General features: G+C 49.9%; 2 protein-coding genes across 2 annotated transcripts in view; both read right to left on the bottom strand.

The window, feature by feature from the left end:
• Window positions 1–26,255, bottom strand: part of ILF2 (interleukin enhancer binding factor 2) — a 270,325-nt gene that overhangs the window by 89,862 nt on the left and 154,208 nt on the right. The window lies entirely within an intron of this gene.
• Window positions 20,398–22,315, bottom strand: LOC116832753 (protein S100-A7-like). The gene is made up of 3 exons (XM_032793740.2): window positions 22,111–22,315; window positions 21,287–21,463; window positions 20,398–20,622 (listed from the first exon to the last, which is right to left on the bottom strand). The coding sequence occupies exons 2-3, from the start codon at window positions 21,440–21,442 to the stop codon at window positions 20,398–20,400; spliced, it is 381 nt and encodes a 126-aa protein (XP_032649631.1). The 5' UTR covers window positions 21,443–21,463; window positions 22,111–22,315.

The raw sequence follows: 26,255 nt of genomic DNA, 5'->3' as shown, positions 1-26,255 counted from the left end.
TCTTGCCAACATATTAACAGAAAATACCATTTTCCAGCCAACTTTTGTGACAGCAGCTAATGTCTACACTAGATTGTGTGGCATTGTTTTTAACAAAACCTGAAGCTCTCACAAAACTCACCTGTTGGGAAGTTTTGATTGTAAATACAAAACTCAGGCTAAGGGTGGCCGAAAGGGTCACGAATCGTTGGATTCTGGGTCACAGCTTTGCACGGGCAATGTGTGAATTCAATGCTCCTTCCCTTATCATAGGTACTAAGTGTGCACCGTGCTTGGCAAAGATACAGCCCTGATCCTCGGTTCCAACCGAGGTCTGTTCAACCCAGAACCCAGGGGATCGGGTGCTGTCACGGAGTGTGTGGAAGTCAGGGCCCTGCACCCTCCACTTCTTGCGATTCACCGTGACTCTCAGCCAGCCAGTAAAACCGAAGGTTTATTAAATGACAAGAACACAGTCCCAAGCAGGGCTTGAAGGTGCAACCAGGACCCCTCAGCCAGGTCCCTCAGGGGGGCAGGAGCTTAGACCCCAGACTTGGGGTTCCCTGTCTCTTCCCAGCCAGCCCAAAACTGAAACCAAAAACCCCTCCATCCGGCTCTCTCTCCCTCCTTCTCTCCCCCAATCCCTTTGTCCAGTTTCCCGGACAAAGGTGTCGACTCGCCCCCACCCCCCTTCCTGGCTCAGGTTACAGGCTCAGGTACCATCTCACACCTAAAGTCATCCCCTGCTCTCCCATTCCCCACGCAGACAGTCCCACTGAAACTAAATGACATTCCCAGGTCAATCCACCCTGCTCCCTACTGCGTCACAGGTGCTAAATTCCATCTTTGCACGTTTCTAATTCCAGGACACCCAGAGACTAGTTCAGCCCCTAGCACATGTTAAAGCAGCCTCTGGATTGCTCTAACTTCCATGAGCTGATAACAGCCCTACCGAAGAGCTCTTATGTCATCAGCGGATTTTTGGAGTGCAACAAGCTCATGCCTTACTCCTCTGTGCCAGCGAGCCTTCGGGGCACCCCACCACTAAGGTAACCCAGCATGGAGGTGTGGAGAGCCAAAGGACCCCACTGCTGGCTGTCCAATCTTGCTAGCTATCCCTTTGGCACCCCTAAAGTGCAGAGAGCAGCAGTGGTGGGGCTGAGAACCTGGTTCAAGGCTTGTGTCTGAGAAACTTCCAACATAATGAACCAACCCTGTTCTCAGTTCAGTGGGGCTCAACCTTGTAATTAGACAGGAGCTGATGAGCAATAAGAATATGCAAAGGGGCAGGGTGGGGCTGCAGGTTCCAGTGGGGGTGGATCATGTATCTTATTTTTCACTTTGGTGAGCTCTGATTTGTTTGCTTAATGAACCGCGGTCTCTGTACAGCGGAAGTGGAGGCAGTCGGGCGGGACAAGAGGAATAGAGGGACCTGGCTGCAGAGGAAGGCGATGTGAAAGCAGAGGGGGATTAGGGAGAGTGTTAGGCAAGGAGGGACCATCAGATCAGCAAATCTGACCTCCTGTAGAACACAAGCCATTTCGCCCAGCTAGCCTTATATCAATCCTGAAGACTTTAGTTAGACTAAAATATTTCAGTCCTCAGGAAAGTAGGACGACAGGCAGAGAACAGGAGAGACCGAGGTGCCACCAATATCAGAGGCCCCTGATTGATAAGATGAGACCTGCCCAGGTGATCCTAGTAGTGAACCACTCCCCAGGCTGCAGAGGAAAGTGAAAAACCCCCAAGGTCCCTGCCAGTCTGATGCTTCAGAGAAAGGTCAGGGCAGGGGACCCAGAATACATCTAACCACTTGTGCATCAGGGAGGAAATATTCCTTCCTGACCCCCACAGGTACACCGGCTGAAGTCCTGAAGCATGAGACTGGATTATAAGTTTGATTTAAGGAGGTGAGAGAGGTAAAGAGCATGTGATGTCCCAGCAAAACGCAAGGCCGGAGCCTCAGCTAGCATAAATCAGTGTTACCCTGTTGACTTTGATGGAGCTCAAACTGTTACTGTCCCCAACTGTAATTCTCCACTGAAATCAATGGAGCTACATGGAGCCGCACCAAATGAGGATCTGCCCTTCAGCTCATGGGTTTGTTTGAGCATGAAATGCCCGGCCAGGAGCAGGCACAAGATGGAACCGAACGAAACAAGCTGTGTGAAAGGCTGAAAATGGAAACCGCTGCTTAAATCTTATCTCCAGATTTCAAATTTGTTGTGGGTGTTATTGCTGTTCTTATCTAACCACCAGGCCCGCAGGCATGCAGCTAGCACAAGAATTAAAAGCTCTTCAAAGCAGAGGATGACAAGGTCAGACGCCCAGCCAGTGCCTTTGAAGTCAATGAGGTTATGCCCATTTACACCAGCTGACGATCTGGCCCCAAATATACAGGACCAGGTTCTAAGCTGAGTGGTGGCCACAGAAGATCATTCAGTACCGTAGGTCTTACATCACAGACAATGCCTGTAGCCAGGCCTGTAATAAGCTAAAGGTTTATTAGCCCGGAAGAAGAAAGAAGAGTTATTTACGTTACAGCAAGCGAACATAGACACCTCAGTGAGTTACCATCTAAATCCTATGATTGGCCGAGTTGTCGTGATATGTCCACTCAAAGTGTCTTTCAGGGCAGACCCAGGAAGCAGCCCATGGGGATTTCTGGCTTCAGATCAGAGTCTCTGGCCCCTCCGAGTTCAAACAGCCCAAAAGATGCAGTTTTTTCTTATTGGGGATTTTTATTCCCTTCCCCCAAAGCCCAAGAGGCTGGGACAAGTTCACGTGCCCGTCTCCTCTTCATGGGAGGGGCAATCAACAACGGCTTTTGTCCTCACGGGGTTCCCCAATGGTTTGTTGGGTGTCTATGGACCTTGCTTTGTGGACAGGAGATGATACCTCCCGTGGCAAACCCGTATCCCACACCGGGTAATGCTTCTCTCCCGCCTGCAGGCATCCACAGGTTCAGAGCCCTGAAACCCTGAAACGTTACCTTTAAACAAGGGCTACAGACACTGTGAGTGAGATCAATACATGCAGCAACATACAAGCACTGTCAGGCCAAAACACTGCAGGCATTTGGATAAGCCTTATGCAAAACGTGCACCCCAGTGACCTGGTGGGGTCAGGGCAGACTCAAGGCACCAGAGCAGGAAGCAGGTGCTTGGGGCGGCCAATGGAAAGGAGTGGCACATCCGGCTCTTTGGCGGCAATTTGGTGGTGGGTCCCTCAGTCCCTCTCAGCAGGGAGGAGCAGCCGCCAAATTGCTGATGAAGAACACAGCGGAGTGGTAGAGCTGCCGCCGAAGTGCCGCCAATCACGGCTTCTTTTTTTTTCCCCCTCTTCATCATTTGGAGCAGCAAAAAAGCTGGAGCTGGCCCTGGGTTTGGTCCCCAGGGATGAAGCCATCAGTTCCTAGCCACTGCCTACAGCCTGGGCTAGCGCTGCCATCTGGCCTGCCAGCATCACGCCAGGTCTCACTGCCGCGTTAATGCAACCACGCTGCCCTGCGCAGACCCTCTGAGGGAGCTCCGTGGCTTGATCTGCATCCATGCTGTAGAATGCCAGGGCTTGGACCCACAGCACAGCGGGACTGGGCTCTGACCCACCCCACTTGCAGGGTCCCAAGCCCCAGGTCCGCGGTGCTGGCTGACCCGAGTCAGATGGGTTTGTGTGTGGACAGAAAGGGGGTTTGGGCTCAAACCTGAGACAGATCCCAGGCTTAGAGTGCAAACATGCCGTCGATGTTCCAGTTCCCCATCTGTAAATGAGCCTTCCTCAAAACCCTTCACTTGTCTGATCGAGTTCAACTGTCAGCTATGCAGAGCAGGGACTGTCTCACTGTGTGTCTGTGCAGCACCTGGCACAATGGGGCTCAGTCTTGGCTGGAGCCTTTGGACATTCCTGTGACACAAAGAATAAGAATGACCTAGGCCAGATCCTGAACTGGTGCAAACTGGCCTAGCTCCATTGACTTCAGTGAAGCTTGGCTGATTTCTATCGGCTGATCATAGCAATCAGTCAGTGATCTCGCTGTTCAGCTAAAATATATCTCCGGTTCTCAGGAGCCAGGTCGAGTTGAAAAGTTTATTTAATGCCGCTGTAAATCTGCCAGTGCTTGACTCTCTTACTATGTGTCTGTACAGCACCTTGCACAGCAGCACCCCGATCTCAGTAGGGAAGTACATACTGAAGCTACTGACTTGCTCAGGCTGCCTGGCCTTTCCTGTTCGCTATCACTCGCTTTACACATCTCCCAGAGAAACCCACGTCTGGCAGGGTTCCAAGAGCCTGTACTGTCGGCACCTTTCTTCATTTCTTACCATCAAGGTTTGTGAAATTGCCATTTTGTAACTTTGCTTGGGCTGTGCAAACTTTCTCTAAAATGCCACATGCAGAGGGCTGGGGTAACCTGCCCAGGACCATCTAGAAACAACTCACCCAGGAACAGACAGGTGCTAGAAATACAGTATCCAAAACCCTGGGCATCTAGCAATAGAGGACGGGGTCATCCTGTGTAGCTTGAGCATTGTCATCCCAAAAGTGTGTGATGCTGCCAGTAAGAACCAAGAGTCCATTTGGCTAAGCTACTAAGAGAAATGAACCAGCACAACTGGGTGTTACCTAATACCAGTGCGATATTACAGGAGTGTTTACTGTCACCAACTGGTCAGCATGTTGCAACTTGCAGCTGGTCCTGGGCTGTTGAACAGGGCTACCCGAAAGCTTTCCGTACACGTGATCAGTAAGCTGCCACAACAAGTTTTCAAAATATATTGACTGCCCCAGAAAGTAGAAGACAACATATCCCGTTGCTGCTGCCAATAGAAGACCACAAACAAATTGTGCTGCAGATGAAATTATGAGATGGAGAACACTGCATTATGGGAATTTGACTCCAGGCTTTGTCACACCTGTGGTTCATTTCAGACCCATTAGGCATTGCAAAAACTACTCCAAACTCTCTGTTCTAGATGGTGCACTGCATTCTGCATCAATACAAGTGCTTGTAGTGAGGATGCACACTGCTAACGCAGGGAGCAAAGCATGTGTATACACGAGCGATATAACAAGCAGGGAGTTTGTTGCTACAAGGCTTACCCCCGTTTTACTGAGTTTATGACCCATGATCAGACGAAGGACTTGAGAGTTATGCAAAGTCCTTGGGGCTTTTTCTAACAGCATCTTAGACCCCAAGTCCTCACTGATTTAGCATCTCTATTTTTAACCCATTGTTGAACCATCGTCTCACACTGGTATTCTGGTGATGAGATGAAAAGTTGCTAACCATGAAGGCAGTCAAGCATTTGACCAAGTGACCAAGGGATGAGGTGGAATCGCCGTCATTTGCAATCTATAAGTCAAGATGAGACATATTTGTTTGGGTTTGATATAGGAATCAGTGGGAGAGACTCTCTGGCCTGCTCCACAGGAAATCAGGCTAGGTAATCATAATGGTCCTTCACACTCTTAAAAGCTCTGATTTTTAGAGATGAAGCCAATAAATGACATGACCACAGAGTACAATTATAGGACTGGAAGGGACCTCGAGAGGTATCTAGTCCAGTTCCCTGCACTCATGGCAGGACTAAGTATTATCTAGACCATCCCTGACAGGGGTTTGTCTAACCTGCTCTTAAAAATCTCCAATGAAGGAGATTCCACAACCCCAGGCAATTTATTCCAGTGTTTAAGCACTCTGACAGTTAGGAAGATTTTCCTAATGTCCAATCTAAACCTCTCTTGCTGCAATTTAAGCCCATTGCTTCTTGTCTTATCCTCCGAAGTAAAAAACAATTCTTCTCCCTCCTCCTTGTAACCATCTTTTATGTACTTGAAAACTGTTATCATACCCCCTCTCAGTCTTCTCTTCTCCAGATTAAACAAACTCAATTTTTCAATCTTCCCTCAGAGGTCATGTTTTCTAGACCTTTAATCATTTTTGTTGCTCTTCTCTGGACTTTCTCCAATTTCTCCATGTCTTTCCTGAAACGAGGCACCAAGAACTGGACACAATGCTCCAGCTGAGGCCTGAATAGAGCGGAAGAATTACTTCTCGAGTCTTGCTGACACGTGTCTTGCATCGCTGCAATGAATGCAGACATGACAGAGCTCTGAGAAAGCTGAAGACAAGCAGTATATGACGTCACAGATTTAAAGTTTCCATAAAAAAGGAGGAACAATATAAACTTTTGCACAGGTATCATCTTCCAATTTTCACTCGTGCAAAATTACAGATTTTGCATGTCTCCTTGCACACTCCCACGTATAAGTGACATTTCTAGAGCCACCCCTTTCTGAAACCATCTACTATTAAGTGAGAGCTTGGGTTTTTTAAATGGATGAACAAAGAAATGGAAAGCCGTGGTTCTCGATCCTTTCTAAAGCAGGACCCCATGTTGCAGCAGAAAAATGAGTCACAGCTCCCAGTTCCCACCCAGCCATAAAGTGAGAGTGACCGCAACCCCAATATCTATTACTATTCTCATTAGTATTGTTTGGTTGTCTTGTGGTAGCACCGAGGCGCTCACAATTGGGGTCAATCCGTGGGCCCAGAAATCACAGCAGTTCTTTGGTGACAGCTCACGCACTTGGCATTCAGACAGCTGTACGTTCTAAGGGGCTCTAGTCTGACCTCCTATATAAAATCCAGGCCACAGCACTTCCGTGAGTTAATTCCTGTTTGAACTAGAGGCTCGCTTTTAGAAAAAAAGCCCATCTCGACTTAAAAAATGTTATTGATGCAGACGGCACCAAAAATATGCCTCTTCCTTTTATCTGAATTAACTTCAGAGTGTCAGCAGGCAGGGGCACAGACTGGTTCCAGAATACAGGATCTAGACTGTTCTCAGTGGTGGCAGACGACAGAACAAGGAGTAATGATCTCAAGTTGCAGAGGGGGAGGTTTAGGTTGGCTATTAGGAAACACTGTTTCACTAGCAGGATGGTGAAGCACTGGAATGGGTTCCCTAGGGAGGTGGTGGGATCTCCTTCCTTAGAGGTTTTTAAGGCCCGGCTTGACAAAGCCCTGGCTGGGATGATTTAGTTGGGGATTGGTCCTGCTCTGAGCAGGGGGTTGCACTAGATACCTCCTGAGGTCCCTTCCAACCCTGATATTCTATGATTCTATGATTCTATGAAACGGGGTTCTGGAGCTCGGGGGCTGGCTGCTTAGAGACGAAATCTTTTTCTCATCCAGTTTTTGGTGTTGCTTCAAGCCAGTGAGAGGTGCTGGGTGGACAGCGCCACCAACTCGCCTCCGGGCACCGGCACCAGATGCTGCAGCAGAGAAAAAACTTGCTGATATGCAGCGCCTGCTGCCACCTAGAGATACGTCCTGCAGCTGAACAAACTTCCCCACTGGCCTTGCAGCACAGATGGAGTCTGACTGTTCCCTCCCCAGGGCCAGCGTGCAGGGGACCCTTGGCACTGGCCTCCCCCATGCTGTAGGGAGTGGAGGGATAGCCCCAGGGCCTGGACTCCACCAAGAGCCCCTGCGGGGATCCATGGTGGGGAAGAAGGATGCAGAATATTAACCCACACCAAGGTGCACTAGCTTTTGTGCCCCCTCCCGGAGAGGGGGGCTACAAACCCCATTGTAATGGACAGCCAGTGGCTCAGATAGAGGGCCTCCAGAGCTTGCACAGATAGCCCAAGCTCAGGGGTCATGTAAAGCTGGGGTGCAGCACCATGAACTGTTCCTCTGAGCGGGCAAACACCCCTACACCAAAACAACCCCCCGAGTCCTCACGGAGGTTTCCTCCCCTTCCTGTGTCCATGGTGGAGGGAGCAGCCTGGACCCCTGACTGCTTCGCACATAAGCCAAACGGTAAAGAAGTGTCCTGCCAATCCCCTGGGGGTCCAGGAGTTGCCCAGAGCAGATGAGCAGAGCCAGCTTCCCCAAGGCTGAGGATGAGGCTCCAGTCGCAGTTTCCACCTGGGGCGAGGAGAGAGAGGTTGCTGCAGGGCCAGCAGCAGCGTGGTATGGAGAGCTCTGGGCTTCCTTCTGCACCTGGACTTACCCCTGCGCCCAGAGCTCTGGGGACTTTCCAGCCACTCAGTGGAATTGGCAGCAGGGAAAATAACAACAAATCGTCCTTCGCCTACAGCCTGATCCCCTGGGACACTCAGACCCCTCCTGGCCACTCTGGTGGCGGGAAGGGGCCTTCAAGTGAGTGGAAGTGGCCCCCTGAGATTCTCCCACAAGCAGGGACTCCCCAGCCAGTGAGGAGCTGGCATCAGCCCGCTCAGACCTCCTGGGGTAGGGAGTAGATTGGGGTGTGGCCAAAGCATCCTGCACTGTGACTTTTCCCTGCTCCTCAGGACTTCTAGGGACCAATGGGAAAAGCACATGTTAGGGCAGCCCTGAGGCCGCTCTAATTTACCCCAAGGCCAAGCAGGCCCTTTCCTGGCCCCAGGATACAGGAAGTGCAAAGATTAAAGCCCTTTTTGCTCTCCCACAACACATCCTTGTCCCAAGCGCAGGAATGCAGTCAGGCCCTTGGAATCAAGTCATTTTCTGGCATCCCCATCTGCAGGGAGTCCCATCAGGCTGTTACTTAAAGTCAGCCTTGGTCCTGCTCAGTTGTATTTGCCTTTCCTTGGCATGCTACAGTGGCTGACTAGGAGGGTGCTTGGTCCCTGTATGCTAATTCCACGTGGATGTTTCCAGCATGCAAAAGCACCTGACTGCGCAGCAACCATGCACTGCTGTGCTGAACTCTTTCAGCAGGATGCTGCTAAGAATTGCCCTAGCTGGGAGATCTGGAGGCTTCACAGAAAAGAAGTGGGGTATGGCTATGGGAAATCCTAGATGGAAACCACACACACATCACTTTACCTCCCCTCCACATGCACACATGCTGCATTGTGCTGTCTGATCCTCACCGGCCTTCCGTACATGGAAGCGAATGTGAATCTCCCCAAGCCAAAGCCAAGAGGACTTTACGGTTCTAACCAGAAGGGGTTTGACATTAACAGTGGGGTAATGGAAAAGTTTCATTTCAATTGTGACTTTTTTATCCTCTAAAATAACCAATGAAAAGAGAAACTGAAATGTTCTGTTCCAAACAACGCTTCCGTTTACAACTGACACGTTCCCGCAGAAAATTGTCCACTAGCTGCACTATTTACACGTGCACAGAGATAATGCTCTCTTGTGACACCTCCCGCCCTGCCACGGAAGCAGAGTAATTTCACTTAGCTGGGCTCTTTCAGAGCCCCTAGGTTTCAGTGGCATGTACAAGGGCTGCACAAACCAGATCCGCCTTTAGTTATTTGAATAGGAGAAGATTTTGTCCAGCGCCTTTATTTCTGTCACAGTTTCATGGCAATGGTGCTGCAGGGAGTGAAAGCTGAATCTGAGAGGGAGCGTGGAGAACGGACCTTAGGGCCAGGGTGGAACTGCTGAGTTTTGGTTCCAAATAAGCTGCAGGTGAGTGCTGTGCTTGGGAAGGGCCAAACGCAAGTGCCACCAGTGCTGTGAAACGCCATTCCAGCTCTCAAAAAGCGGGGCTGGAACGGCATCCAGGCCTGTTCTGCATGTTTGCAAAGAAACTTCCAGGAACGTCCTTTACGGCCTTTAGCTAGTTACTTGGACTCTCTCTCTTTGCCATCTCTGCCAGGGTAACGATAACATACACCACAAAGGGGCGCTCTGAGTTTAGAAAATGCAGTGCAAAAGTCACGCCCTGCAGAGCGTTACTGATCACATCAGAGGTCTTGGGTTGAAGGTTGCAGACTGAAGCTCGGGAGAGCTGTGTTCAGTGCCCGTCCCTGCATCACCTTGGGTGAGCCACAGAATCTCACTGGTCTCGGTTTGCATCAGTAACATGGAGATAACGATTCTGCCTTGTCCATTTAGAGCAGTGGCTCTCAAACGTATGTGATCACGGCCCCCTTCTTTGAGTCTGTGGTGCTTTGCACCCCGCCTCCCCCTGCTCCCCCCACACAAGTACATATCCCCCACACACACACGCACACACACACAGCTCTGAAGGCAGAGCAGAGAGCGGCAGCAGCTGGCTGGGTGCCCAGCTCCAAAGGCAGCGCTGCCGCCAGCAGCAGCACAGAAATAAGGGTAGCAATACCATACCCTGCCACCCTTACTTTTCTGTGGCTGCTGGCAGCAGCACTGCCTTCGGAGCTGGGCGCCCAGTCAGCAGCCACCGCTCTCCTAATATTTCTCACGCCCCCCCCGAATACATTCCACCCCCCTGCCCCGCCCCCCGTTTGAGAACCTCTGATTTTGGGTGTAAAAAGGGTCTAGAACTGCCCTTGATTAGATGTCTGAACAGTGCCCAGCGCAGCGGGGGCTCCAGTCTCAACTGGGGCCTCCAGGTGTTTGCATAATACCCAAGAAGATGTTATACCAAGGGGAGGGTATCAGCATCTGGGATGTCACATGAAATACCACCAAGGAACACATGTGACGCTGGAGGGGAGGAGCACACACTTGGATGAGCGTGAGCAGAAATCAGAGGGAATCTTAGCAAAGCCACATCGTTATGCCGGTTCTTTTATTGCTTCCACTAGCTGTTTAGCTTAAACTTTTTAAAAAAAAATAAGAAGTATGAAAATGAGTCTCTGACCCCCGTGCTGCTTCAGTATCGAGATCACATTTTAGGGAACATATTTATACCCATGTGCATTTGCCCAGCTCTGTAAGTGTTAATCATTTCACAGCGTGTTTCCAAAATCATCTCCTCTTGCCGTAGTTAATGGAACAAAGCCAGGATTTTTGAAACAGCTCCGCTCCCATTAGGTTATTGTCTGAGACTCTCAGCTTTCAATATAGACCAAAAGTATATTTCAAACCCTTGGTGCTGCAGAGAGAAGCTCAAAAACAGGATCTTTAAAGGATCAAAAGCCAGACAAGAAGTAGGAAGAGCCCCAAACTCAATATTTTTAAAATCTCGTGATTTTTCACCCTATCTCATGATATTTTGGGGCTAACCTTGAGATTTTTAAATGCTTGGGGTTGATGACACTGCAATAGCCACTGAAACAAATGCTCAGCTCTGGCCCACATATTTTTCCGAAGATCCCAGCATGAGTGTGACCAGCGATACAGGTGGTTATCTGCAACTTCCATCGATTATGAAAAATGCCAAATTGCTCTGAAAGGAGTGTCAGTAACAAACCATGAAAATGTACCTGATAAACAACAGGTGAGCAACCCCACTAGAATCACATGCTGTTGTATGTCCTCATCTGAGTGTGTCTCTGGAGAAAACGCCAGGGAGAGACTATAAAAAATGCAGGAGCAAACGCTGGCTGGTACACCACAGCCACCGGGCATCTTTCAAAGGAGTTGGGTATGTCCGGTTGTAATCAGCTATTACTATTTTTCTCAATAAGAATAATTTTGGTCCATAATTTCCGCTACTGTTTGTATTAATCATTTTTCCTCAAGTATCAGATTTAGCCAATAACATAAAACAACCTTTGTTCACATGCATAAGAGAATCTATTGTAGCAAACGTCATCAGTAGGGTGCCCAGAAAGCAAGTGTGAAAAATCATGACGGGGGGGGTGGGAAGGGGAGGACCGGCGCCAGTATTTTTAGCACCCTAGGCGCACAGCCATTTCGCCGCCCTGCGTGCTGCTCCCGCGAATCTGGTGGAGCTGCCACAAGCATGCCTGCGGGAGGTCCACCGGAGCCGCGGGACCAGCAGACCCTCCATAGGCACGCCTGCGGCAGGTCAACCGGAGCCGCCTGCCGCTCCCCCAGCAAAATGCCGCCCCCCAATAATCCTGGCGCCCTAAATGGAAGCGCCGGCCCTGGTGGGGGGTAATAGGAGCCCATATGAAAAAAAGCCCGAAATATCGGGACTCTCCCTATAAAATTGGGACATCTGGTCACCCTAATTTTCAGTGCTATTGCTTTTAACCACAATACCATTTACAAGTGACTCTGGACTAACTGCAGTGACGTTCTGTTGGGATTTATAAGAGTGGATTGTAAAACACGTTAGTGTTAGTAACAAGGAGTAAGTGGTTGTGAGACGGAGAGAAAGAACTAGATTCTCCTGTTGCCACATTAAGTATCACTTTAGCCGAGAAGGAATCTCACTGACTTCAAAATAGGGTCAAAACATTTTCATCAAAACATGTGTAGGTTTATTTGGGGTGGGGGGTGTTTTGTTTTGGTTTTTTTGTTTTGCTTTTCACAGAAAATGGCTTTTTTGACTAAATGCAGATTTCTCTTGTAAAAAATTCTGTTTTCCTCAAAAATTCAAAAACACCAAAACTAAAACATCTGAAAAACCAAAAATTAAGAAAAATGTCGATGAAAATGGGAAAAAAATCATTTCTGCCAAAATATTGTGCAGAAAAGACAATAATTTCCCCCTAAGGTTCTGTTTCACTAGGATTGCGTATGGAGTATGGCCCTACTACGCATGAGTAAGGGCATCGGAATCCGCCCCAAGGAAAACTCTTACAGGGCTTGCTTTACTAAACCCAAGCATAGGATGCAAATACAACGGCATCATGAAAGGCCTTAGGAAAAATGGTGCCCTGGGCAAACTTTCTTTGATACCCTTCAGGTTCTGTTCCCCAAGGAGCGGTTGGCCTCTCTGCAGAACAGAGAGGACGCATGGAGCCACAGCAGGCAGGAGCTTCCTTAGCCCTGCTATGCTGCCGGCCGGACTTTTAACAGCCTGGTGAGCAGTGCTGACTGGAGCCACCAGGGTCACTTTTTGACCGGGCGTTCCGGCAGCCCTACTCATGCCCCACCAAAGAGGGCAGGAGAAGGAGGAAGGGAAGCCATGGCCCACCTCTCCTTCCTGCACTGGCCCATGGGGCTGACCAGGCAGGCAGCGAAGAGAACAGGAGGCCTGGCTAATGGGTGGTGTCTGAGTGCTGCCTCACCTGAGCTCTGGAAATATCTGGGAAGAAAGAAATATTGAAAGATATTTCAAGTACAAAAAGATCTGGGTCGTACCCCAGCCAAAATGCCGCCTTTTTAGGCCATTGCCATCAGGGGTGGGGGGTAGCCATGGCAGATCCCAGGACAGATCAGAATCAGAAGACCCCTGTACTTCTAACACAGTTCAGATCTGCCCATTGCACCTCCTGTCTCCTGTTTGGATTCTAGGTCCCCTGGACATTTTGGGCCTTTGATTACAAACCGTTTGGGACCAGGACCATCTCGCACCCAGCACAAAGGGGCCCTGACCCAGGTGGGGGTGTCTGGGCATTAGTGCCATGCTGAGGGTAATAAAGAAATGCTGAAACCCCAGCCCCGCTGCTCCTGGCGTGGTCCTTGCCAATGCAGATGGCCTATCTTAGAGGTTTCTTCTGCAGCAATCTCCTCAGATCTTTTGCCGCCAGACCCAGCCCTGTGTCCCAGCCACAGACCAAGTGAAGGATATTGGAAAGAAACAATGAATTAGTTCAGCTGATGTTAGAAGTTTCAGTCCAAATGTTTTGCTCAGTGGTGACCAGTTGGGTTACAAGGTTTTAGAAGAGCTGGTTATAAACAGACTTACCCATGTCTCCTAAGGACTCTCAGAGACGGATCAATGACATATCGAGCTCCCACTACTCTGCTCACACCTTTTATGCAGTTTTCTGTAGCCCTGTTTCAGCAGCGATTGCTCCACACAGGCTCATGCTGCAACCTGATTCTCTCCCTTCATGGTAATTACCAGATTGATTCCTACTTCAGTATAGACACTCCCTCCAAGTCATCTGTCCTATCTTGGGCACATTGCAGAGTGTACCCTTATGACGGGTCACACCCACTCCAGGGTCACTGGCGACGTTCCTGCACTTTCGGACACTTTCCTCCATCCCAGCTGAGCGTTCTCACCCCAAGTCCCTCGAGGGCTGGAAGCCGGAGGGTCTCACGGAGGACTCGCTCTTAGTCTGCGAGAACCTCAGTCTATCAGCCTTCAGAGCAGGAACCGTTTAAACCTTCCGCTCTCCCTCGGGGGAGCGTGGACCCTGATTGTCACAGGAACAAACAACTTCATGAGTTTTAAGAGAGAACTGGGCGCATTTCTGAGTGCGACTTGTGTGTGACAGGGCAGCTTGCGATGGTGGGAGGGTGGGGCTGAGGCCAACTTCCAGCTTACGTCTTATGTTCATAAAAGCTCATGTCAGCCGGCCCCCCTGTAGAGGTCAGAACAGAATTTCACACACATGTACCCCCACCGCCAATGTATTCCTGGTCTCCTTCCTCTGAAACAGCAGGGCTGGCCAGGGCGGGAGATGGGAGACAGGAGGGGGAGGGCCAAGGCTCTGAGCCAGGGGCACCATTTGGGGGGCAGGGGAGGCTCTATCCCACCCCTGAGTTTGGTCCCTGAGGTCTGCTCCCAGCACATGCCCTAGCCCCAGAGACCTCTTATGAGTGTGGAAAGTGATGAGTTCTGTGCTGCTCCCAACTGCCGCCCTTGGGGCAGGGAGTTTGTTTCTGAACAGCGGCAGGGTGATTAAGATAACAAAAGCTTGTCATTAAATTAAAATTAAGGATCATTAGATGATCCTGGAAGCACTGCCAGGCACTCCAGGTAAAAGCCAGGAATAAAGGGTGAGAATGGAGTGAAGTAAATAGCGGTGTCCCCCAGGGGCCTGTACTGGGACCTGGGCTGTGCAACATATTGATAAATGATCTGGGAAAAGGGGTAAACAGGGAGGTGGCAAAATTTTCAGATGATACAAAACTATTCAAGATAGTTAAGTCCCAGGCAGACTGCGAAGCGTTACAAAAGGATCTCACACAACTGGGTGACTGGGCAACGCAATAGCAAATGAAAATCAATGTTGATAAATGCAAAGGAATGCACAGGGCACAATAAAATCCCAACTATACCTACAAATGTGGGGATTTAGCATGGGGGTGCTGGGGTCCCTGATATACAGGAGGTCAGGCTAGCCAGTCTGGTGGTCCCTTCTCCCCTTAATCTCTAAGATTCGGGAGTCTCTCCTGGTTACGTACCCAAGGTGGCTAGTCCCCTGGGCTGTCGCAACCATGCTCTATGTAGCTAGCGCCAGTATGTCTCCTCAAGCCAGGCACCTCACTCGGCAGCATAGCCTCTCCTACGATAAATAGGGGGCAGGAGACGGGAGAGCACATGAGCTCTGTTTCTGGGTTTCTGTCATGCCCAAAGGCAGGACTAACAGGCAGTCGGAGCTGGGTGTCCGTGCTGTCCCTGAGTCAGCTTGCAGTACCTTTGTCCTTTCCTCCTGCCGGTCAGGGAATGTTTGCAACCAGAACCCATATCCTGGTGCCTCTGTCGGACTTGCAAAACCGGCTCAAGGGCTCTCTTCAATGGGACCTTCTGTCATTTTTCTGCACACCCACCTGTCCTGCTGCACCCCGCTCGTCAAATTCCAGCTCAAGGTGTGTGGCGTGCATGTGACTGTCAGAAGAACAGCGCTCCCAGAGGATGAGCGAACTTCCGAGCTCTGCTTGATATCTCTGCCAGACCAGGTGTAGGTGAGGGCCACGCAAGTCAATACTGGCCTAGCGCCTACCGGGGGTGGGGGGGCAGGGACATGCGCAGGAATTTACATTTGACCCCTTTTGGAGGGACACCTTCTGTGAACCCCCAGGAGCTCTCTCTTCCCTCCCCCCTCAGGGGCTTCCTCTTCCTCCCTCCCCCCCACCCACAGCAGGAGTTTGCTTTTCACTCCACTGCCCCTCCTTCACCGCGGTAGGATCTCCTAACCCCTCCACCCCCCGCCACAGCTGGATCTCCTCACCTCTCTCTGTCTGTCCCGTCCGCCCCACCCCGCCCACAGCCACGGAGGGAGCTCCTACTTCTCTCCCCACCCTGGCCCCAGTAAGAGCTTGCTGTCCCCACCCCCCAGCCCCGGAGGAGTTCTGTGCCCCCGGATGATTATCGGGGGGGGGGCTGTGCCCCTGCTTGCCCCCGCTTGTGCATGCCCTGTGAGGGGGTGACATAACACGGCTCTCTGAGGACAAGCTGAGGGCCAGCCCTTGCTATGCTGCCCAGCCAGAGGCCACAGGAAGACTCTGGCTCATGGGAGACCCGTCCGGGTCCCAGCAAGGAGAGGTTGGGGGGCTGGTGTGCCATGTGACGCTGGGGCTCCAGCGGTGGAGTCTGAGCGGCTGTTCACCGGCAGGGGGATGGTTGGGGAGACCTCCTGTCCCCTGGGGAATCCAGGCACTGCCCTCACAGCACTGGCTGGGGAAGGCTGCAGCTTTTTGTCTCTTCCTGCTTAACTTCTGTCCGCTATTGCCCTAATTCCTGGACACATCCCATATTCTCTCCCCTACCCCTCTGCCCTCACCAGCCAGAACAGGACCTGAGGACTCGTGTGGGAGAAGGTTGCATCTGAATCTGGGAGCACACAGGCACCGTTAGGATCCTCTCATCCTCCTGCCGAGCATGGGCCAGATGACTCTCCTCCTCCCGCCTTCCCCTGGGATTCCTGCACCGAGCCCAACAGCTTGTGGGGGAACTAGAGCCCTCTCTTCCAAGGACCCAGCTGGACTGGAAAATTTCAGGCAGGGCAGGCTGATAACCTGCCATCAAAACTGGTTTTCGACAGGCCCCTCAGGTTTCAGTTCAATGAATTCTTTGACTTTCCACAGAAACGTTCCGCTTCTCCTGAGGAAGAAGCAGCCCCAAAAACTGACACATTGCAATTCAGGGTCTCCTGGGAGTTGTTTGCTTCATGCCCCCTTCTTTTTTCCAGGGGTCAGGTTACCTAGCCAGGCTGCATCTCCCAGAATGCACCGTGGCTAGGAACTCCTATGGTACACTGCAACAGCTGAGCAAGAGGGGAGGTCAAGGTGCATCATGGGAGATGTAGTCCAATGAGGGACGCGAGCCTGTAGAGAAGAATAAGGGCATGAGAAATCCAAACTACAACCCCCATGAGGGGGCACGTGATGGCAATTCTGAATAGAATTTTTCTAGCTTCAGCCAAAAGTTGTTGGGTTTTTTTCACCAAATTTCCGTGGCAAAAACCACATTCCTAGGCAAGAGATTTAGTTGGTGTTGGTCCTGCTTTGAGCAGGGGATTGGCCTAGATGACCTCCTGAGGTTCTTCCAACCCTAATATTCTTTGATTCTTTGCAAGCTGTTCCAGTAGTTAATTACCCTCGCTGCAAAAACTGCATGCCTTTCTTCCAGTACAAAATTGCTTTTGTCATTTTGCAACATACCTATTTAGTCAGCCCAAAAAAGAATGCACTGATTGGGCATTAGACAGGTGGAGAGCAATCAGTAAAGGCTGTCAGGCCCTGAATACACTCAGTGCTGTCATTCTTCCAAACTCCCTGGATTTGTCTCCCATCCCTGAACAGCTCAGACCCCAGTTTCACGTGGGACTGACTCCCGGTTTCAAGTGACTCTGGAAGATTTAGTATCAATTGCCTCCAAAATAGCCTCTCTTTTTTTTCGTTTCTGATTTCATAGATCATGGGAGTTAATCTAGAGAACATGTTCTGATCTGGTTGCTTGTTGCCCCATATCTACACAGACCGAAATCTTTTCTGCGCAGCTGGCAGCAATCTCCTTTAATGAGTCCATTTGACCAGGCTGAAAATTTTTGCATTCCAATGAGCACATCTGCAAAACAATCAGCTCCAGCCTTCAGCCATCCCCTTTGTTTGCCTCTGTGCCTAGACAGCGTTGGGACCTGAATGACAGTACCTCCTCTATGAAGTCCTAAAGTCACGATCTAGCATACCAGCCCCCCTGGGTGGGATTTGCATGGCCTCAAAAAGCCTCCTGGGTCCTGTCTGCACACACTGGCTTAAAAAGTTAAAAACCGATTTAAGGTAGACGAGCACAAACCTTGGTGTGGACACTCAGATCGGTTTAGCACCTCCTCAGGTGAAGGGAGTGAGTGGAGGAGTCAATGTCATAAGAGGAAGTATGTTATTTGAAACCAGGCTTGCTGGGGATTGTGGGAGGGGCTGGTGGCTTTCCAGAGAGATTATCCTTCCTGAGCACTCAGGCAGAGGGAAGACGAGTGCAAGGAGCAGGAGTCAGGAAGGTTGGAGTTCAGTGTTAGCCAATACATCATGTTAACAGGTATTATGTGCTTGGTATTGTTACAGTACAATTATATACTGTGTACTGAGAACCATATGCCCACAGTTCTGTTCACCCCGTCGGGTATCCCACAAACCCTTTGCGAAGCTGAAGTCAGCCTTGACATTCGAAAATAGGAACCGTGTCAGAGCAAAGGCGCATGAATACTTTCTCCCCAGTACACTTAGAGAGTCGTGTCATGGCTCATCACTGTCTGGAGTGGAGTTTACCGAACCAGGCACGGGGCAATACGAGGACGTACCTTACGGAGCAGTGCCAGGAATTCTAACATGCAGAATAAAGCAAGATGCAGAACAAGTTAAGAAACTGGTTTGAACTGGTGGATTGGATGCAGAGAAAGGTTGGTAATAAATACTGCTGAGTGAAATGCATCTCTTTGAAGTACACCTTGTGTGTAAGGTGAGAATATGCCTCCCAGACAGAGGGGCTGCATGTCATATTGTACGTTCTGCCTTTTGACAATAAACGGGGCTACGCTTGGCTATTTGGTCTCTGGAACATTTTTAAGACTGAACCATGAGTGCAGCCAAACAATTGGCTGCAGCTGTTAGTCAATATGTGGGATCAGGAGGTGTTGGCTGAGACACCCTGGCTAGGAGGGTTTCAAAAGTCTTTTGAGCCTATATGGAAAATGATGGAGACTGGGAAAACCCAACTATTGGCACAATTCTGGACCCCAGAATGGGGTCGGCCCTATTGGGATGAGATGCAGACACACACCTACGACAAAGGAAAGTCCATCGCCTGATATCTGGCAGGCTCCTCTGTACCCATTTGCTAGGATAAGATCTATCTTCATCACACCGTTTAGTCTGGGAGTTCCTTGCTAAACCATCCAGGATGTAGAACATGCTGGTCACTTTCCAGAAGCTGGTGATTCAGGGCTAAGTGATTTTGTGGTGCTACATAAAAGTGACTGTACCCTATCCAGCCAGAGATGGGATGGGCATATTATAGTCATGGTTGCAAATGTAACCCGCTGGCTCAGTGGTTGTTGCATGTCCCACTCAAGTGGTTGCTCCAGGAGAGGATAAGAGTCTACTAACGCTACCCATGAATGGAGTTACTTCTATAGCTCAAGTGGTGAAGGCTCATCTTTTAGCACTGACAGTCCAGAGTTCAATTCTGCCTGACCATCCACCCAGCAAAGTGCCAGGTCACCAGAGCTAACGGTGGATTTCGGAGGTGGGAACATCAGGATGGGACCATGTGCTCCAGTGAGAGCTGTATGTCAGGGTGGTCTCATTGCTCTTTGCAAGCATGGACTGTTGTGCACATAAACACAGGGTATAAAGTGATAGGAGAGAACGGGTGCTCTAGAGAAGCTGACCCAGCATTAAGGAGAGCGCTTCTGTCACAAGACCTCTGCCTAGGAAGAGGAGTGAGGCCAGGGGTCGGCATGCACAGCTGAGCATCTCACTAGCACCATGAGGAAGATGTGTCAGGCCATGTCCTGCACTCTGCCTCCGCTCCCTTGCAGGAAGCAGACGACTTGCTGTCCACTGTATTCTGCTCATGCTTGTATCGGATCAGGTCCCATTTGCTCCCCAATGTGAGTACAATGCGAGGACTTGAACGAACCAGGTGGGAATGCAACCTGATATGGCATTAGCCTGTGTCTGAACAGCATTGCATGATTGTGTCATGTTTAATCCCCTGCTCACACTGCCCCAGCCTCACTGCTACTCAGCTGTATTTCATTTCCTACGGCCTTCTGCCTTGCCGTTTGGCAGAAGGCCAAGGCTGAGGAATGCAGAAAGGAAGCAACTTGCCTACATTTACCCAATGTCCAAGTGGAGCAGCAGTGGGAACAGAACCCAGGAATCCTGGCTGGTGCTTAGAATAGAACCATTGTGTCTCGACTCCCAGAACCTCCATTTTACCCACCAGAAAAATCCTTCCTCCCAGCCCACTCAGATGAGAAGCAACATGACTTGGCTAAGTTTACCTCCTGAGTCAGTGGCAAATGTGAGAGCAGAACCCAGGAGTCCTGACTCCCAGTCCTGTGCTAGGAATAGAGCACATACTGCCTGACTCCTGCTTGTATCTTATCTGCCAGGCCACCCTTCCTCTCCCACCCCCATTTACAGGAGCCCTCACATGCTGTGATTAGCGCACAAGCCCAGCAGGTTACACCATTGTCAGGAGACAGAAGAACACAGCAGAGAGACACAAGGGATTGCGTGAGAGGCAAGTTTTATTGCTATGTTATCAGCCCAAACAGGCAAAAATTCTCTGGTTACATTTGATATTTGCAAAATTTCATCTTGTTTTAACTCAGAGTCTCCCTGACTTGGGTGGTTAGGACCATTGCTGGGGTTAGTGCCACAGCCATGACACCCATGCCAGCAGCGGGGTCAGAATTAGGCTCATACCCAAATTAATTGGGGCCATGCCCATGTCCATGCCCGTGTCCATGCCCCTGCCCCTGCCCATCGCCCGGCTTCCCAGGCGTTTCGTCACAAGGCTCGTGTGAGATATTGTGAGCATGTATGGCCAATTTCGCCAGCGTGGTAACGAACTCTTCGAAATGGAGGTATCCATTTCTGTTTTTGTCCGCCTTCTGAAACAGGTCTTCTATGTATTCTTCTTCCGTCTGCCCGTACTGCAAAAGAAGGAAGAGTTAAAGGAAGACTCCATTAGCAACAGGGTGGTAGGAGGTTGCACTGCCCAGTGCCAGCAGTGGTCACTGAATGCTCCTTGCAATTTTTAACAGCAAAATACTATTCTGTGACTTCTGCATTTGGGGAGAGATTTGAAAGCTCCAAAGGGCTGCTAGACACCCGGCCCCCGGTGACATTCAGGGGGAGTTAGCTGACTACTAATCACTTACAGTGAAAATAGAAAAGTGAAAGTTCTTTGAGAAAACCCTCTGTGTGTACCAGGAAATCCCCATCCATCTCTCGGAGTCTACTCAGCCATTTCTTTGGTCCTTACTAGCTGAGCCTGCTTTTCCATCAAGGCATTTGCCTAAGACAGGAAGAGAGAAGGTCCAGAATAAAGTTCAGTCTCTCTTGCTCTCTGGATGTTTATCAGTCGAGTGTTCGTCTCCACGCTGGTGGAGCAAACTTTGGGTTAAAGCAGCATAAATAGATTTGCTTTCAGATTAACTTCTACTGCCCCACTTGACTCTCAGGACACCAATGTGTTGAAGGTCTCCCCAAGAAGTAAAGCAAAGGGAAAGGATAGGCCAGATCCCCAGGGGCGGTAAATCACCATCATGGAGACTCCCAGCACCTCCCCCCAGACAGTGCCGTGTCTCAGCTTACCGGCAGAGTGCACTTCAGAAATGACTTGGCGTGCTGCTTTAACAGCTGCCTGAACTCATGCTTCTGCAGGAAATCATCCGAATTGGGCCTTTTCTCGGAGTACTTGTGGTACACGTCGATAACTTCATCCAAGGCTTTTTCCAGCTTGCTCGTCATCTCGCTGAGTGTCTAGGAAACCTGCAATAGGAAGACAGTTAACACGCGAATGAATGCTCCCTTCTGTCTCAATCCACCTTGATCGACGCGTGTCCAGTCTGCAAACGGTGTCAAGAACAGTATCATGTTATTACTGGTTTTCGAATAGCTCCGAGAGGTCCCAGCTGAGATCAAGCCCACCATGGCAATAGGTGCTGTGCATAGACAGTCCCTGCCTCTAAGAGGGGATGAGGCAGAGAAAGGATTATTGAGCCTAATTCATAGATGGGGTATTGAGGCACAGAGAGATTACGATCACTCAGGGAGGCTATGGCAGAGTGGGAATTAACCCAGCTCTCCTCAGCGTTAGTCCAGCAGCATATCAATGAAGGCAGCTTTTCCTGAGGAAAGCAGGCGTTTGGATGTTCCCTGACTTACCTTTCCTATGAGCCCTGCGTCTGACTCCCCTGATGTTCAAACACATAATCTAAAGCCCTCTCCGTGTGCCTTGGAGACTATCCTGTACCTCCAGCAGCATTTCCTATCCCTGCTTTGGTGGGGGGGATCCTGCTTCGTGATCTCCCTAAAGCAGCCCGGCAATATCCCCTGTTTATAAAACGTGATACAAGACAGGTGGTTAGAAAAGCCAGAATGTAAATACTAAGCCTACTTCTCGTAAACAGCCTTACCTGAGTCTCGGAGAGCGGAAGAGAAGACAATCAGTCAGGTGTGGTGAGACAGCGCAGAGATCAGATGCTTTTATACTGTCCTTGAGCTAAGTTTTGCACACACTCAGACAACGCCCTCCGACAGTGACATTATTGTTTTCCTTCTTTAACGATATCTGGAGCCTTGTGCAATGCGCTGCACCCGGCACGCCCAGGTGAGAATTCTGGAATCTGTACAGAAAGTGACACCTGCCAGGTCGCTTCAGAGGCACGGTTTGGGCGTTTGCTCCGTGCGAGCAGCTGGCAAGGGGCACACACAGGGGTGCAGAGGGGTTGCAGGAATCCTGAGGCTGGTATGTGCATTCTAATTCCCCAAACAGCATTATGGGGTGGGGGTCTCAAAAGCCAGTGCCACAATGGTCATCAATGTCATTGCAAAATGCCCATGTGGCTGTTGTGTAGGGAGTTATAGTCACTGAAAACACGTTCTTCAAGTCTGTGTCCGGGGGCGGGTGGGTCACCAGCAAAGGTGAAAACCAAGTTCTGTCAGACAAGAGATGTTTAATCTGTAAAGCTGGTCCCCAGTGGGCCTCCTACCACCAGTCTGAACTGAATGCAAAGGAAGGATGGTGAGAGCTTCAGAAAGAAATGAAGAGGGAGAGAAAAAGAGCAGGGTGGAGCGGGAGAACCTTACTTGCAAGGATTGCTCTACTAGATTTGGCGTGCAGAGAAGACACGCCCCACCTAGGAAGTCAATGGATAGCAGATTTCCTTTATGAAAGTGGGATCTCAACCAGGCTTGGTTGAAAATGCTGCCAGATCTTCAGCTCCTATAAGTCAGCATCGTTCATTTATTTCAATGGCGCAAAGTTGACTTAATACTAGCTGAGGGCTCTCTGGCCCATTGACTTCCATGGAGCGATGCCCCCCTACATCAGCTGCAGATTAGGCCCACTGACTTCAACAGATCCATGCCCCTTTACACAGCTTAAGATGTGACTTGATGTCTTTAGTGTCTGGAGCCAAGAACACAATGTTCCAAGTCAATTTCTGCTTCCTGTATATGTGGGCAGTAGGTAATGGCCAATATTGCTTCATTCTCTTGTTCACACTTTTAAGCCCATGAACTATCTGCTCCACCCTCTGTTCTGCATCGCCCTAGGGATTACTCCTTTCTCAACAGTTTTTAAGGGAATAGGTTCTTGCAAAGGAGAGGGCTACGCCCCTGAAATCAGCCCAAAGCTTATTAAATGGGTGGTATTTCACAGCAGTGTTTTTCGTTATCTTAACAGGAGCAAAACTGAGACAACATCAGCAATTAGCCCCCATTGGCATGGCCTCTTTTAATTCATCTGGTAAAAGAACAATTTGTGACCCACCCTGAATTCTCTGAGATGGACCTTTTTCCCCACTAGAAATCCATTCTCCATAAGCAGCATTTTGCTCTGTTGAGCTTTTTCCTGCCTTCAGTAAAACTTGAAAGAAAGAACCGGACACTGCTCCAATAATTCCTTCTTGTGATGGGAGGATTGCACGGCCCTCTTCCCGCCACTCCTTCTGGAAGAGGCATCCCAAACTTGTCCACCCAGGTCCCAAGCCCCCATTACTCCATGCACTTCATGGGACCAGAACAGTAACACAAAGTCATTCCGCTTGTCCCAATGCCAAAGTCTTGCATCAACTGGAGACTCTGCCAACCATGCGTGGATGAGTTGCCAAACTAAAGTCATCGTAGCACATGATAAAATCTTTCGGCATCTCAATCAAGTGCATCATCCTTTTGATATGAAGTTCAATGCCACCTACTGAGTTATGCAGCCTGTTTTATTTCTCCAAGGGATGTGCCTCAGGAACCTCAGTTCGCAGGCTTGACCTCCTCCTTGGTCCGCTCTGTAAGGTAACAAAGACAGCTTTGCGCAGACAATAACGTTCAGCTTGTCTTGATTTGGGGTCAAAGCATTTCTGTCCCTCACCAACACTCCTTCACACCAGCTGTACTCCTGGTCGAGGAACACCCATTAAAGCGACCATCTGAGTCAGACGTTCACCCGTAACCATTGACTCTCTCCATTACAGGGCAAAGTTTAACTTTTTTAAAAGAAACCTTCACATTGGACAGTCAAATGCCCCATGCATCAGTCTTTAAAATATGGCCACTGGCTGCCTTCTTCAATGAAAAATATCCTTGCCACACTTATCGACTGATTCATAGATTTTCTAAGGCCAGAAGGAGCCATCTAATCCAACATTCTCCGTAACACAGCCCACAGAATTTTGCCCAGTAATTCCTGTATCCAGCCATTAGTTTGTGGGTGAACTAGGGTATGTCTACACTACCAAATTAGGTTGATTTTATAGAAGTCAATTTTTAGAAATCGATTTTATACAGTCAATGGCATATGTCCACACTAAGCGCATTAAGTCGGCAGCGTGCGCCCTCACTATCATGGCTGGCATCGATATATGGAGTAGAGCACTGTGGGCAGCTATCCCACAGTTCCCACAGTCCCTGCCATCCATTGGAATTGTGGGTTAAGCTCCCAATGCCGGGTGATTTTGGGTACATGTTGTCAGTCGCCCCTCCCTCCTTGAAAACAGTGGCAGACAATCGTTTCGTGCCTCTTTTCCATGCAGATGCCATACCACAGCAATCATGGAGCCCGCTCAGCTCAGCTCACCATCACCTCTGCTGTTGTGAGCATTGCAAACACCTCGTGCATTATCCTGCAGTATGTGCAGAACCGGGCTAAGAGACGCCAGCAAGAGGAGGATTTTGAAGAGGACATGGACAAAGATGTTCCTGAAAGCACAGGCTGTGGCAACTGGGACATCATGGCGGCACTGGGGCTGGTTGATACAGTGGAACACCAATTCTGGACCCGGCAAACAAGCACAGACTGGTGGGACCACATAGTTTGCAGATCTGGGATGATTCATAGTGGCTGTGAAACTTTCGCATGCATAAGGCCACTTTCCTGGAACTCTGTGAGTTGCTTTCCCCGCCCTGAAGTGCGGGAATACAAAGATGAGACCTGCCCCAATAGTTGAGAAGCGAGTGGAGATAGCCCTGTGGAAGCTTGCAACACCTGATTGCTATCAGTTAGTCAGGAATCAATTTGGAGTGGGCAAGTCTACTGTGGGGGCTGCTGTGATCCAAGTAGCCAATGCAATCATTGATGGTCTGTTATCAAGGGTACTGACTCTGGGAGAAGTGCAGGTCATAGTGGATGGCTTTGCCGCAGTGGGGTTGCCTAATTGTGGTGGGGTAATAGATGGAACGCAGATCCCCATCTTGGCACCGGACCACCTTGCCAACCAGTACATTAACCGCAAGGGGTACTTCTCAATGGTGCTGCAACCACTGGTGGATCACAAGGGACGTTTCACTGACATCAGTGTGGGATGGCCAGGAAAGATGCATGACGCTCGCATATTTAGGAACTCCAGGCTGTTTGAGCAGCTGTAAGAAGGGACTTAGCTCCCAGACCACAAAATTACCACTGGGGAAGTTGAAATGCCAATAGTTATCCTTGGGGACCCAGCCTACCACTTGCTCCCCTGGCTGCACAGATGCGTCTCGTGCCCTTCTTGTGAATTCCAGGGGCAGGGCCAGGAAAATCCTCCTCAAATGGAGGGCGGCGTGGCAGGGCAGAGGCGACACCGGGAGCAGTGGATCCCAGGGGCTGAGTGGGAGAAGGAACCTGTGGGAAGGGAAAACAGATCTGCTTGTGGGTTAAGCCTCGGGAAAGCTGGCTTCAAACCCCACTCTCCCACAGACCCCTGTGTGTCCTTGACCAGTCACTTAGCTCCCCACCTGCACAATGCTGGGATGATCCTTCCCTTGTCTGCCTGGGCCATCTAGACCGGGAGCTCTCTGAGGCAGGGGCTGTCTCCTAACACGTGTCTGTGCAGTGCCTGGCTCGACAAGACCCTGATTTCCATCGGGCTCTGTGAAGTTATTGACATAAACTGGGACCATATAGAACATGGGTTGCAACTAAGGTTCTGTAGTGTCACCAAATCCTATGTAAAGGGGGTCAGATAAGGTGTCTAAGACCAGGTTACAGGTTACTGGTTATGATTATCAATTCTACATACAGACCAGTACCACAGCCGAATATTAATAATTTCATACTACAAACAATGATACAGACATTACAGACAGC

This window comes from Chelonoidis abingdonii, chromosome 11 (genome assembly GCF_003597395.2).
Source record: "Chelonoidis abingdonii isolate Lonesome George chromosome 11, CheloAbing_2.0, whole genome shotgun sequence".
Classification (NCBI taxonomy): domain Eukaryota; kingdom Metazoa; phylum Chordata; order Testudines; family Testudinidae; genus Chelonoidis; species Chelonoidis abingdonii.
Note: the sequence above shows the minus strand (reverse complement) of the source record. Positions and strands in the feature narration are given on the sequence as shown.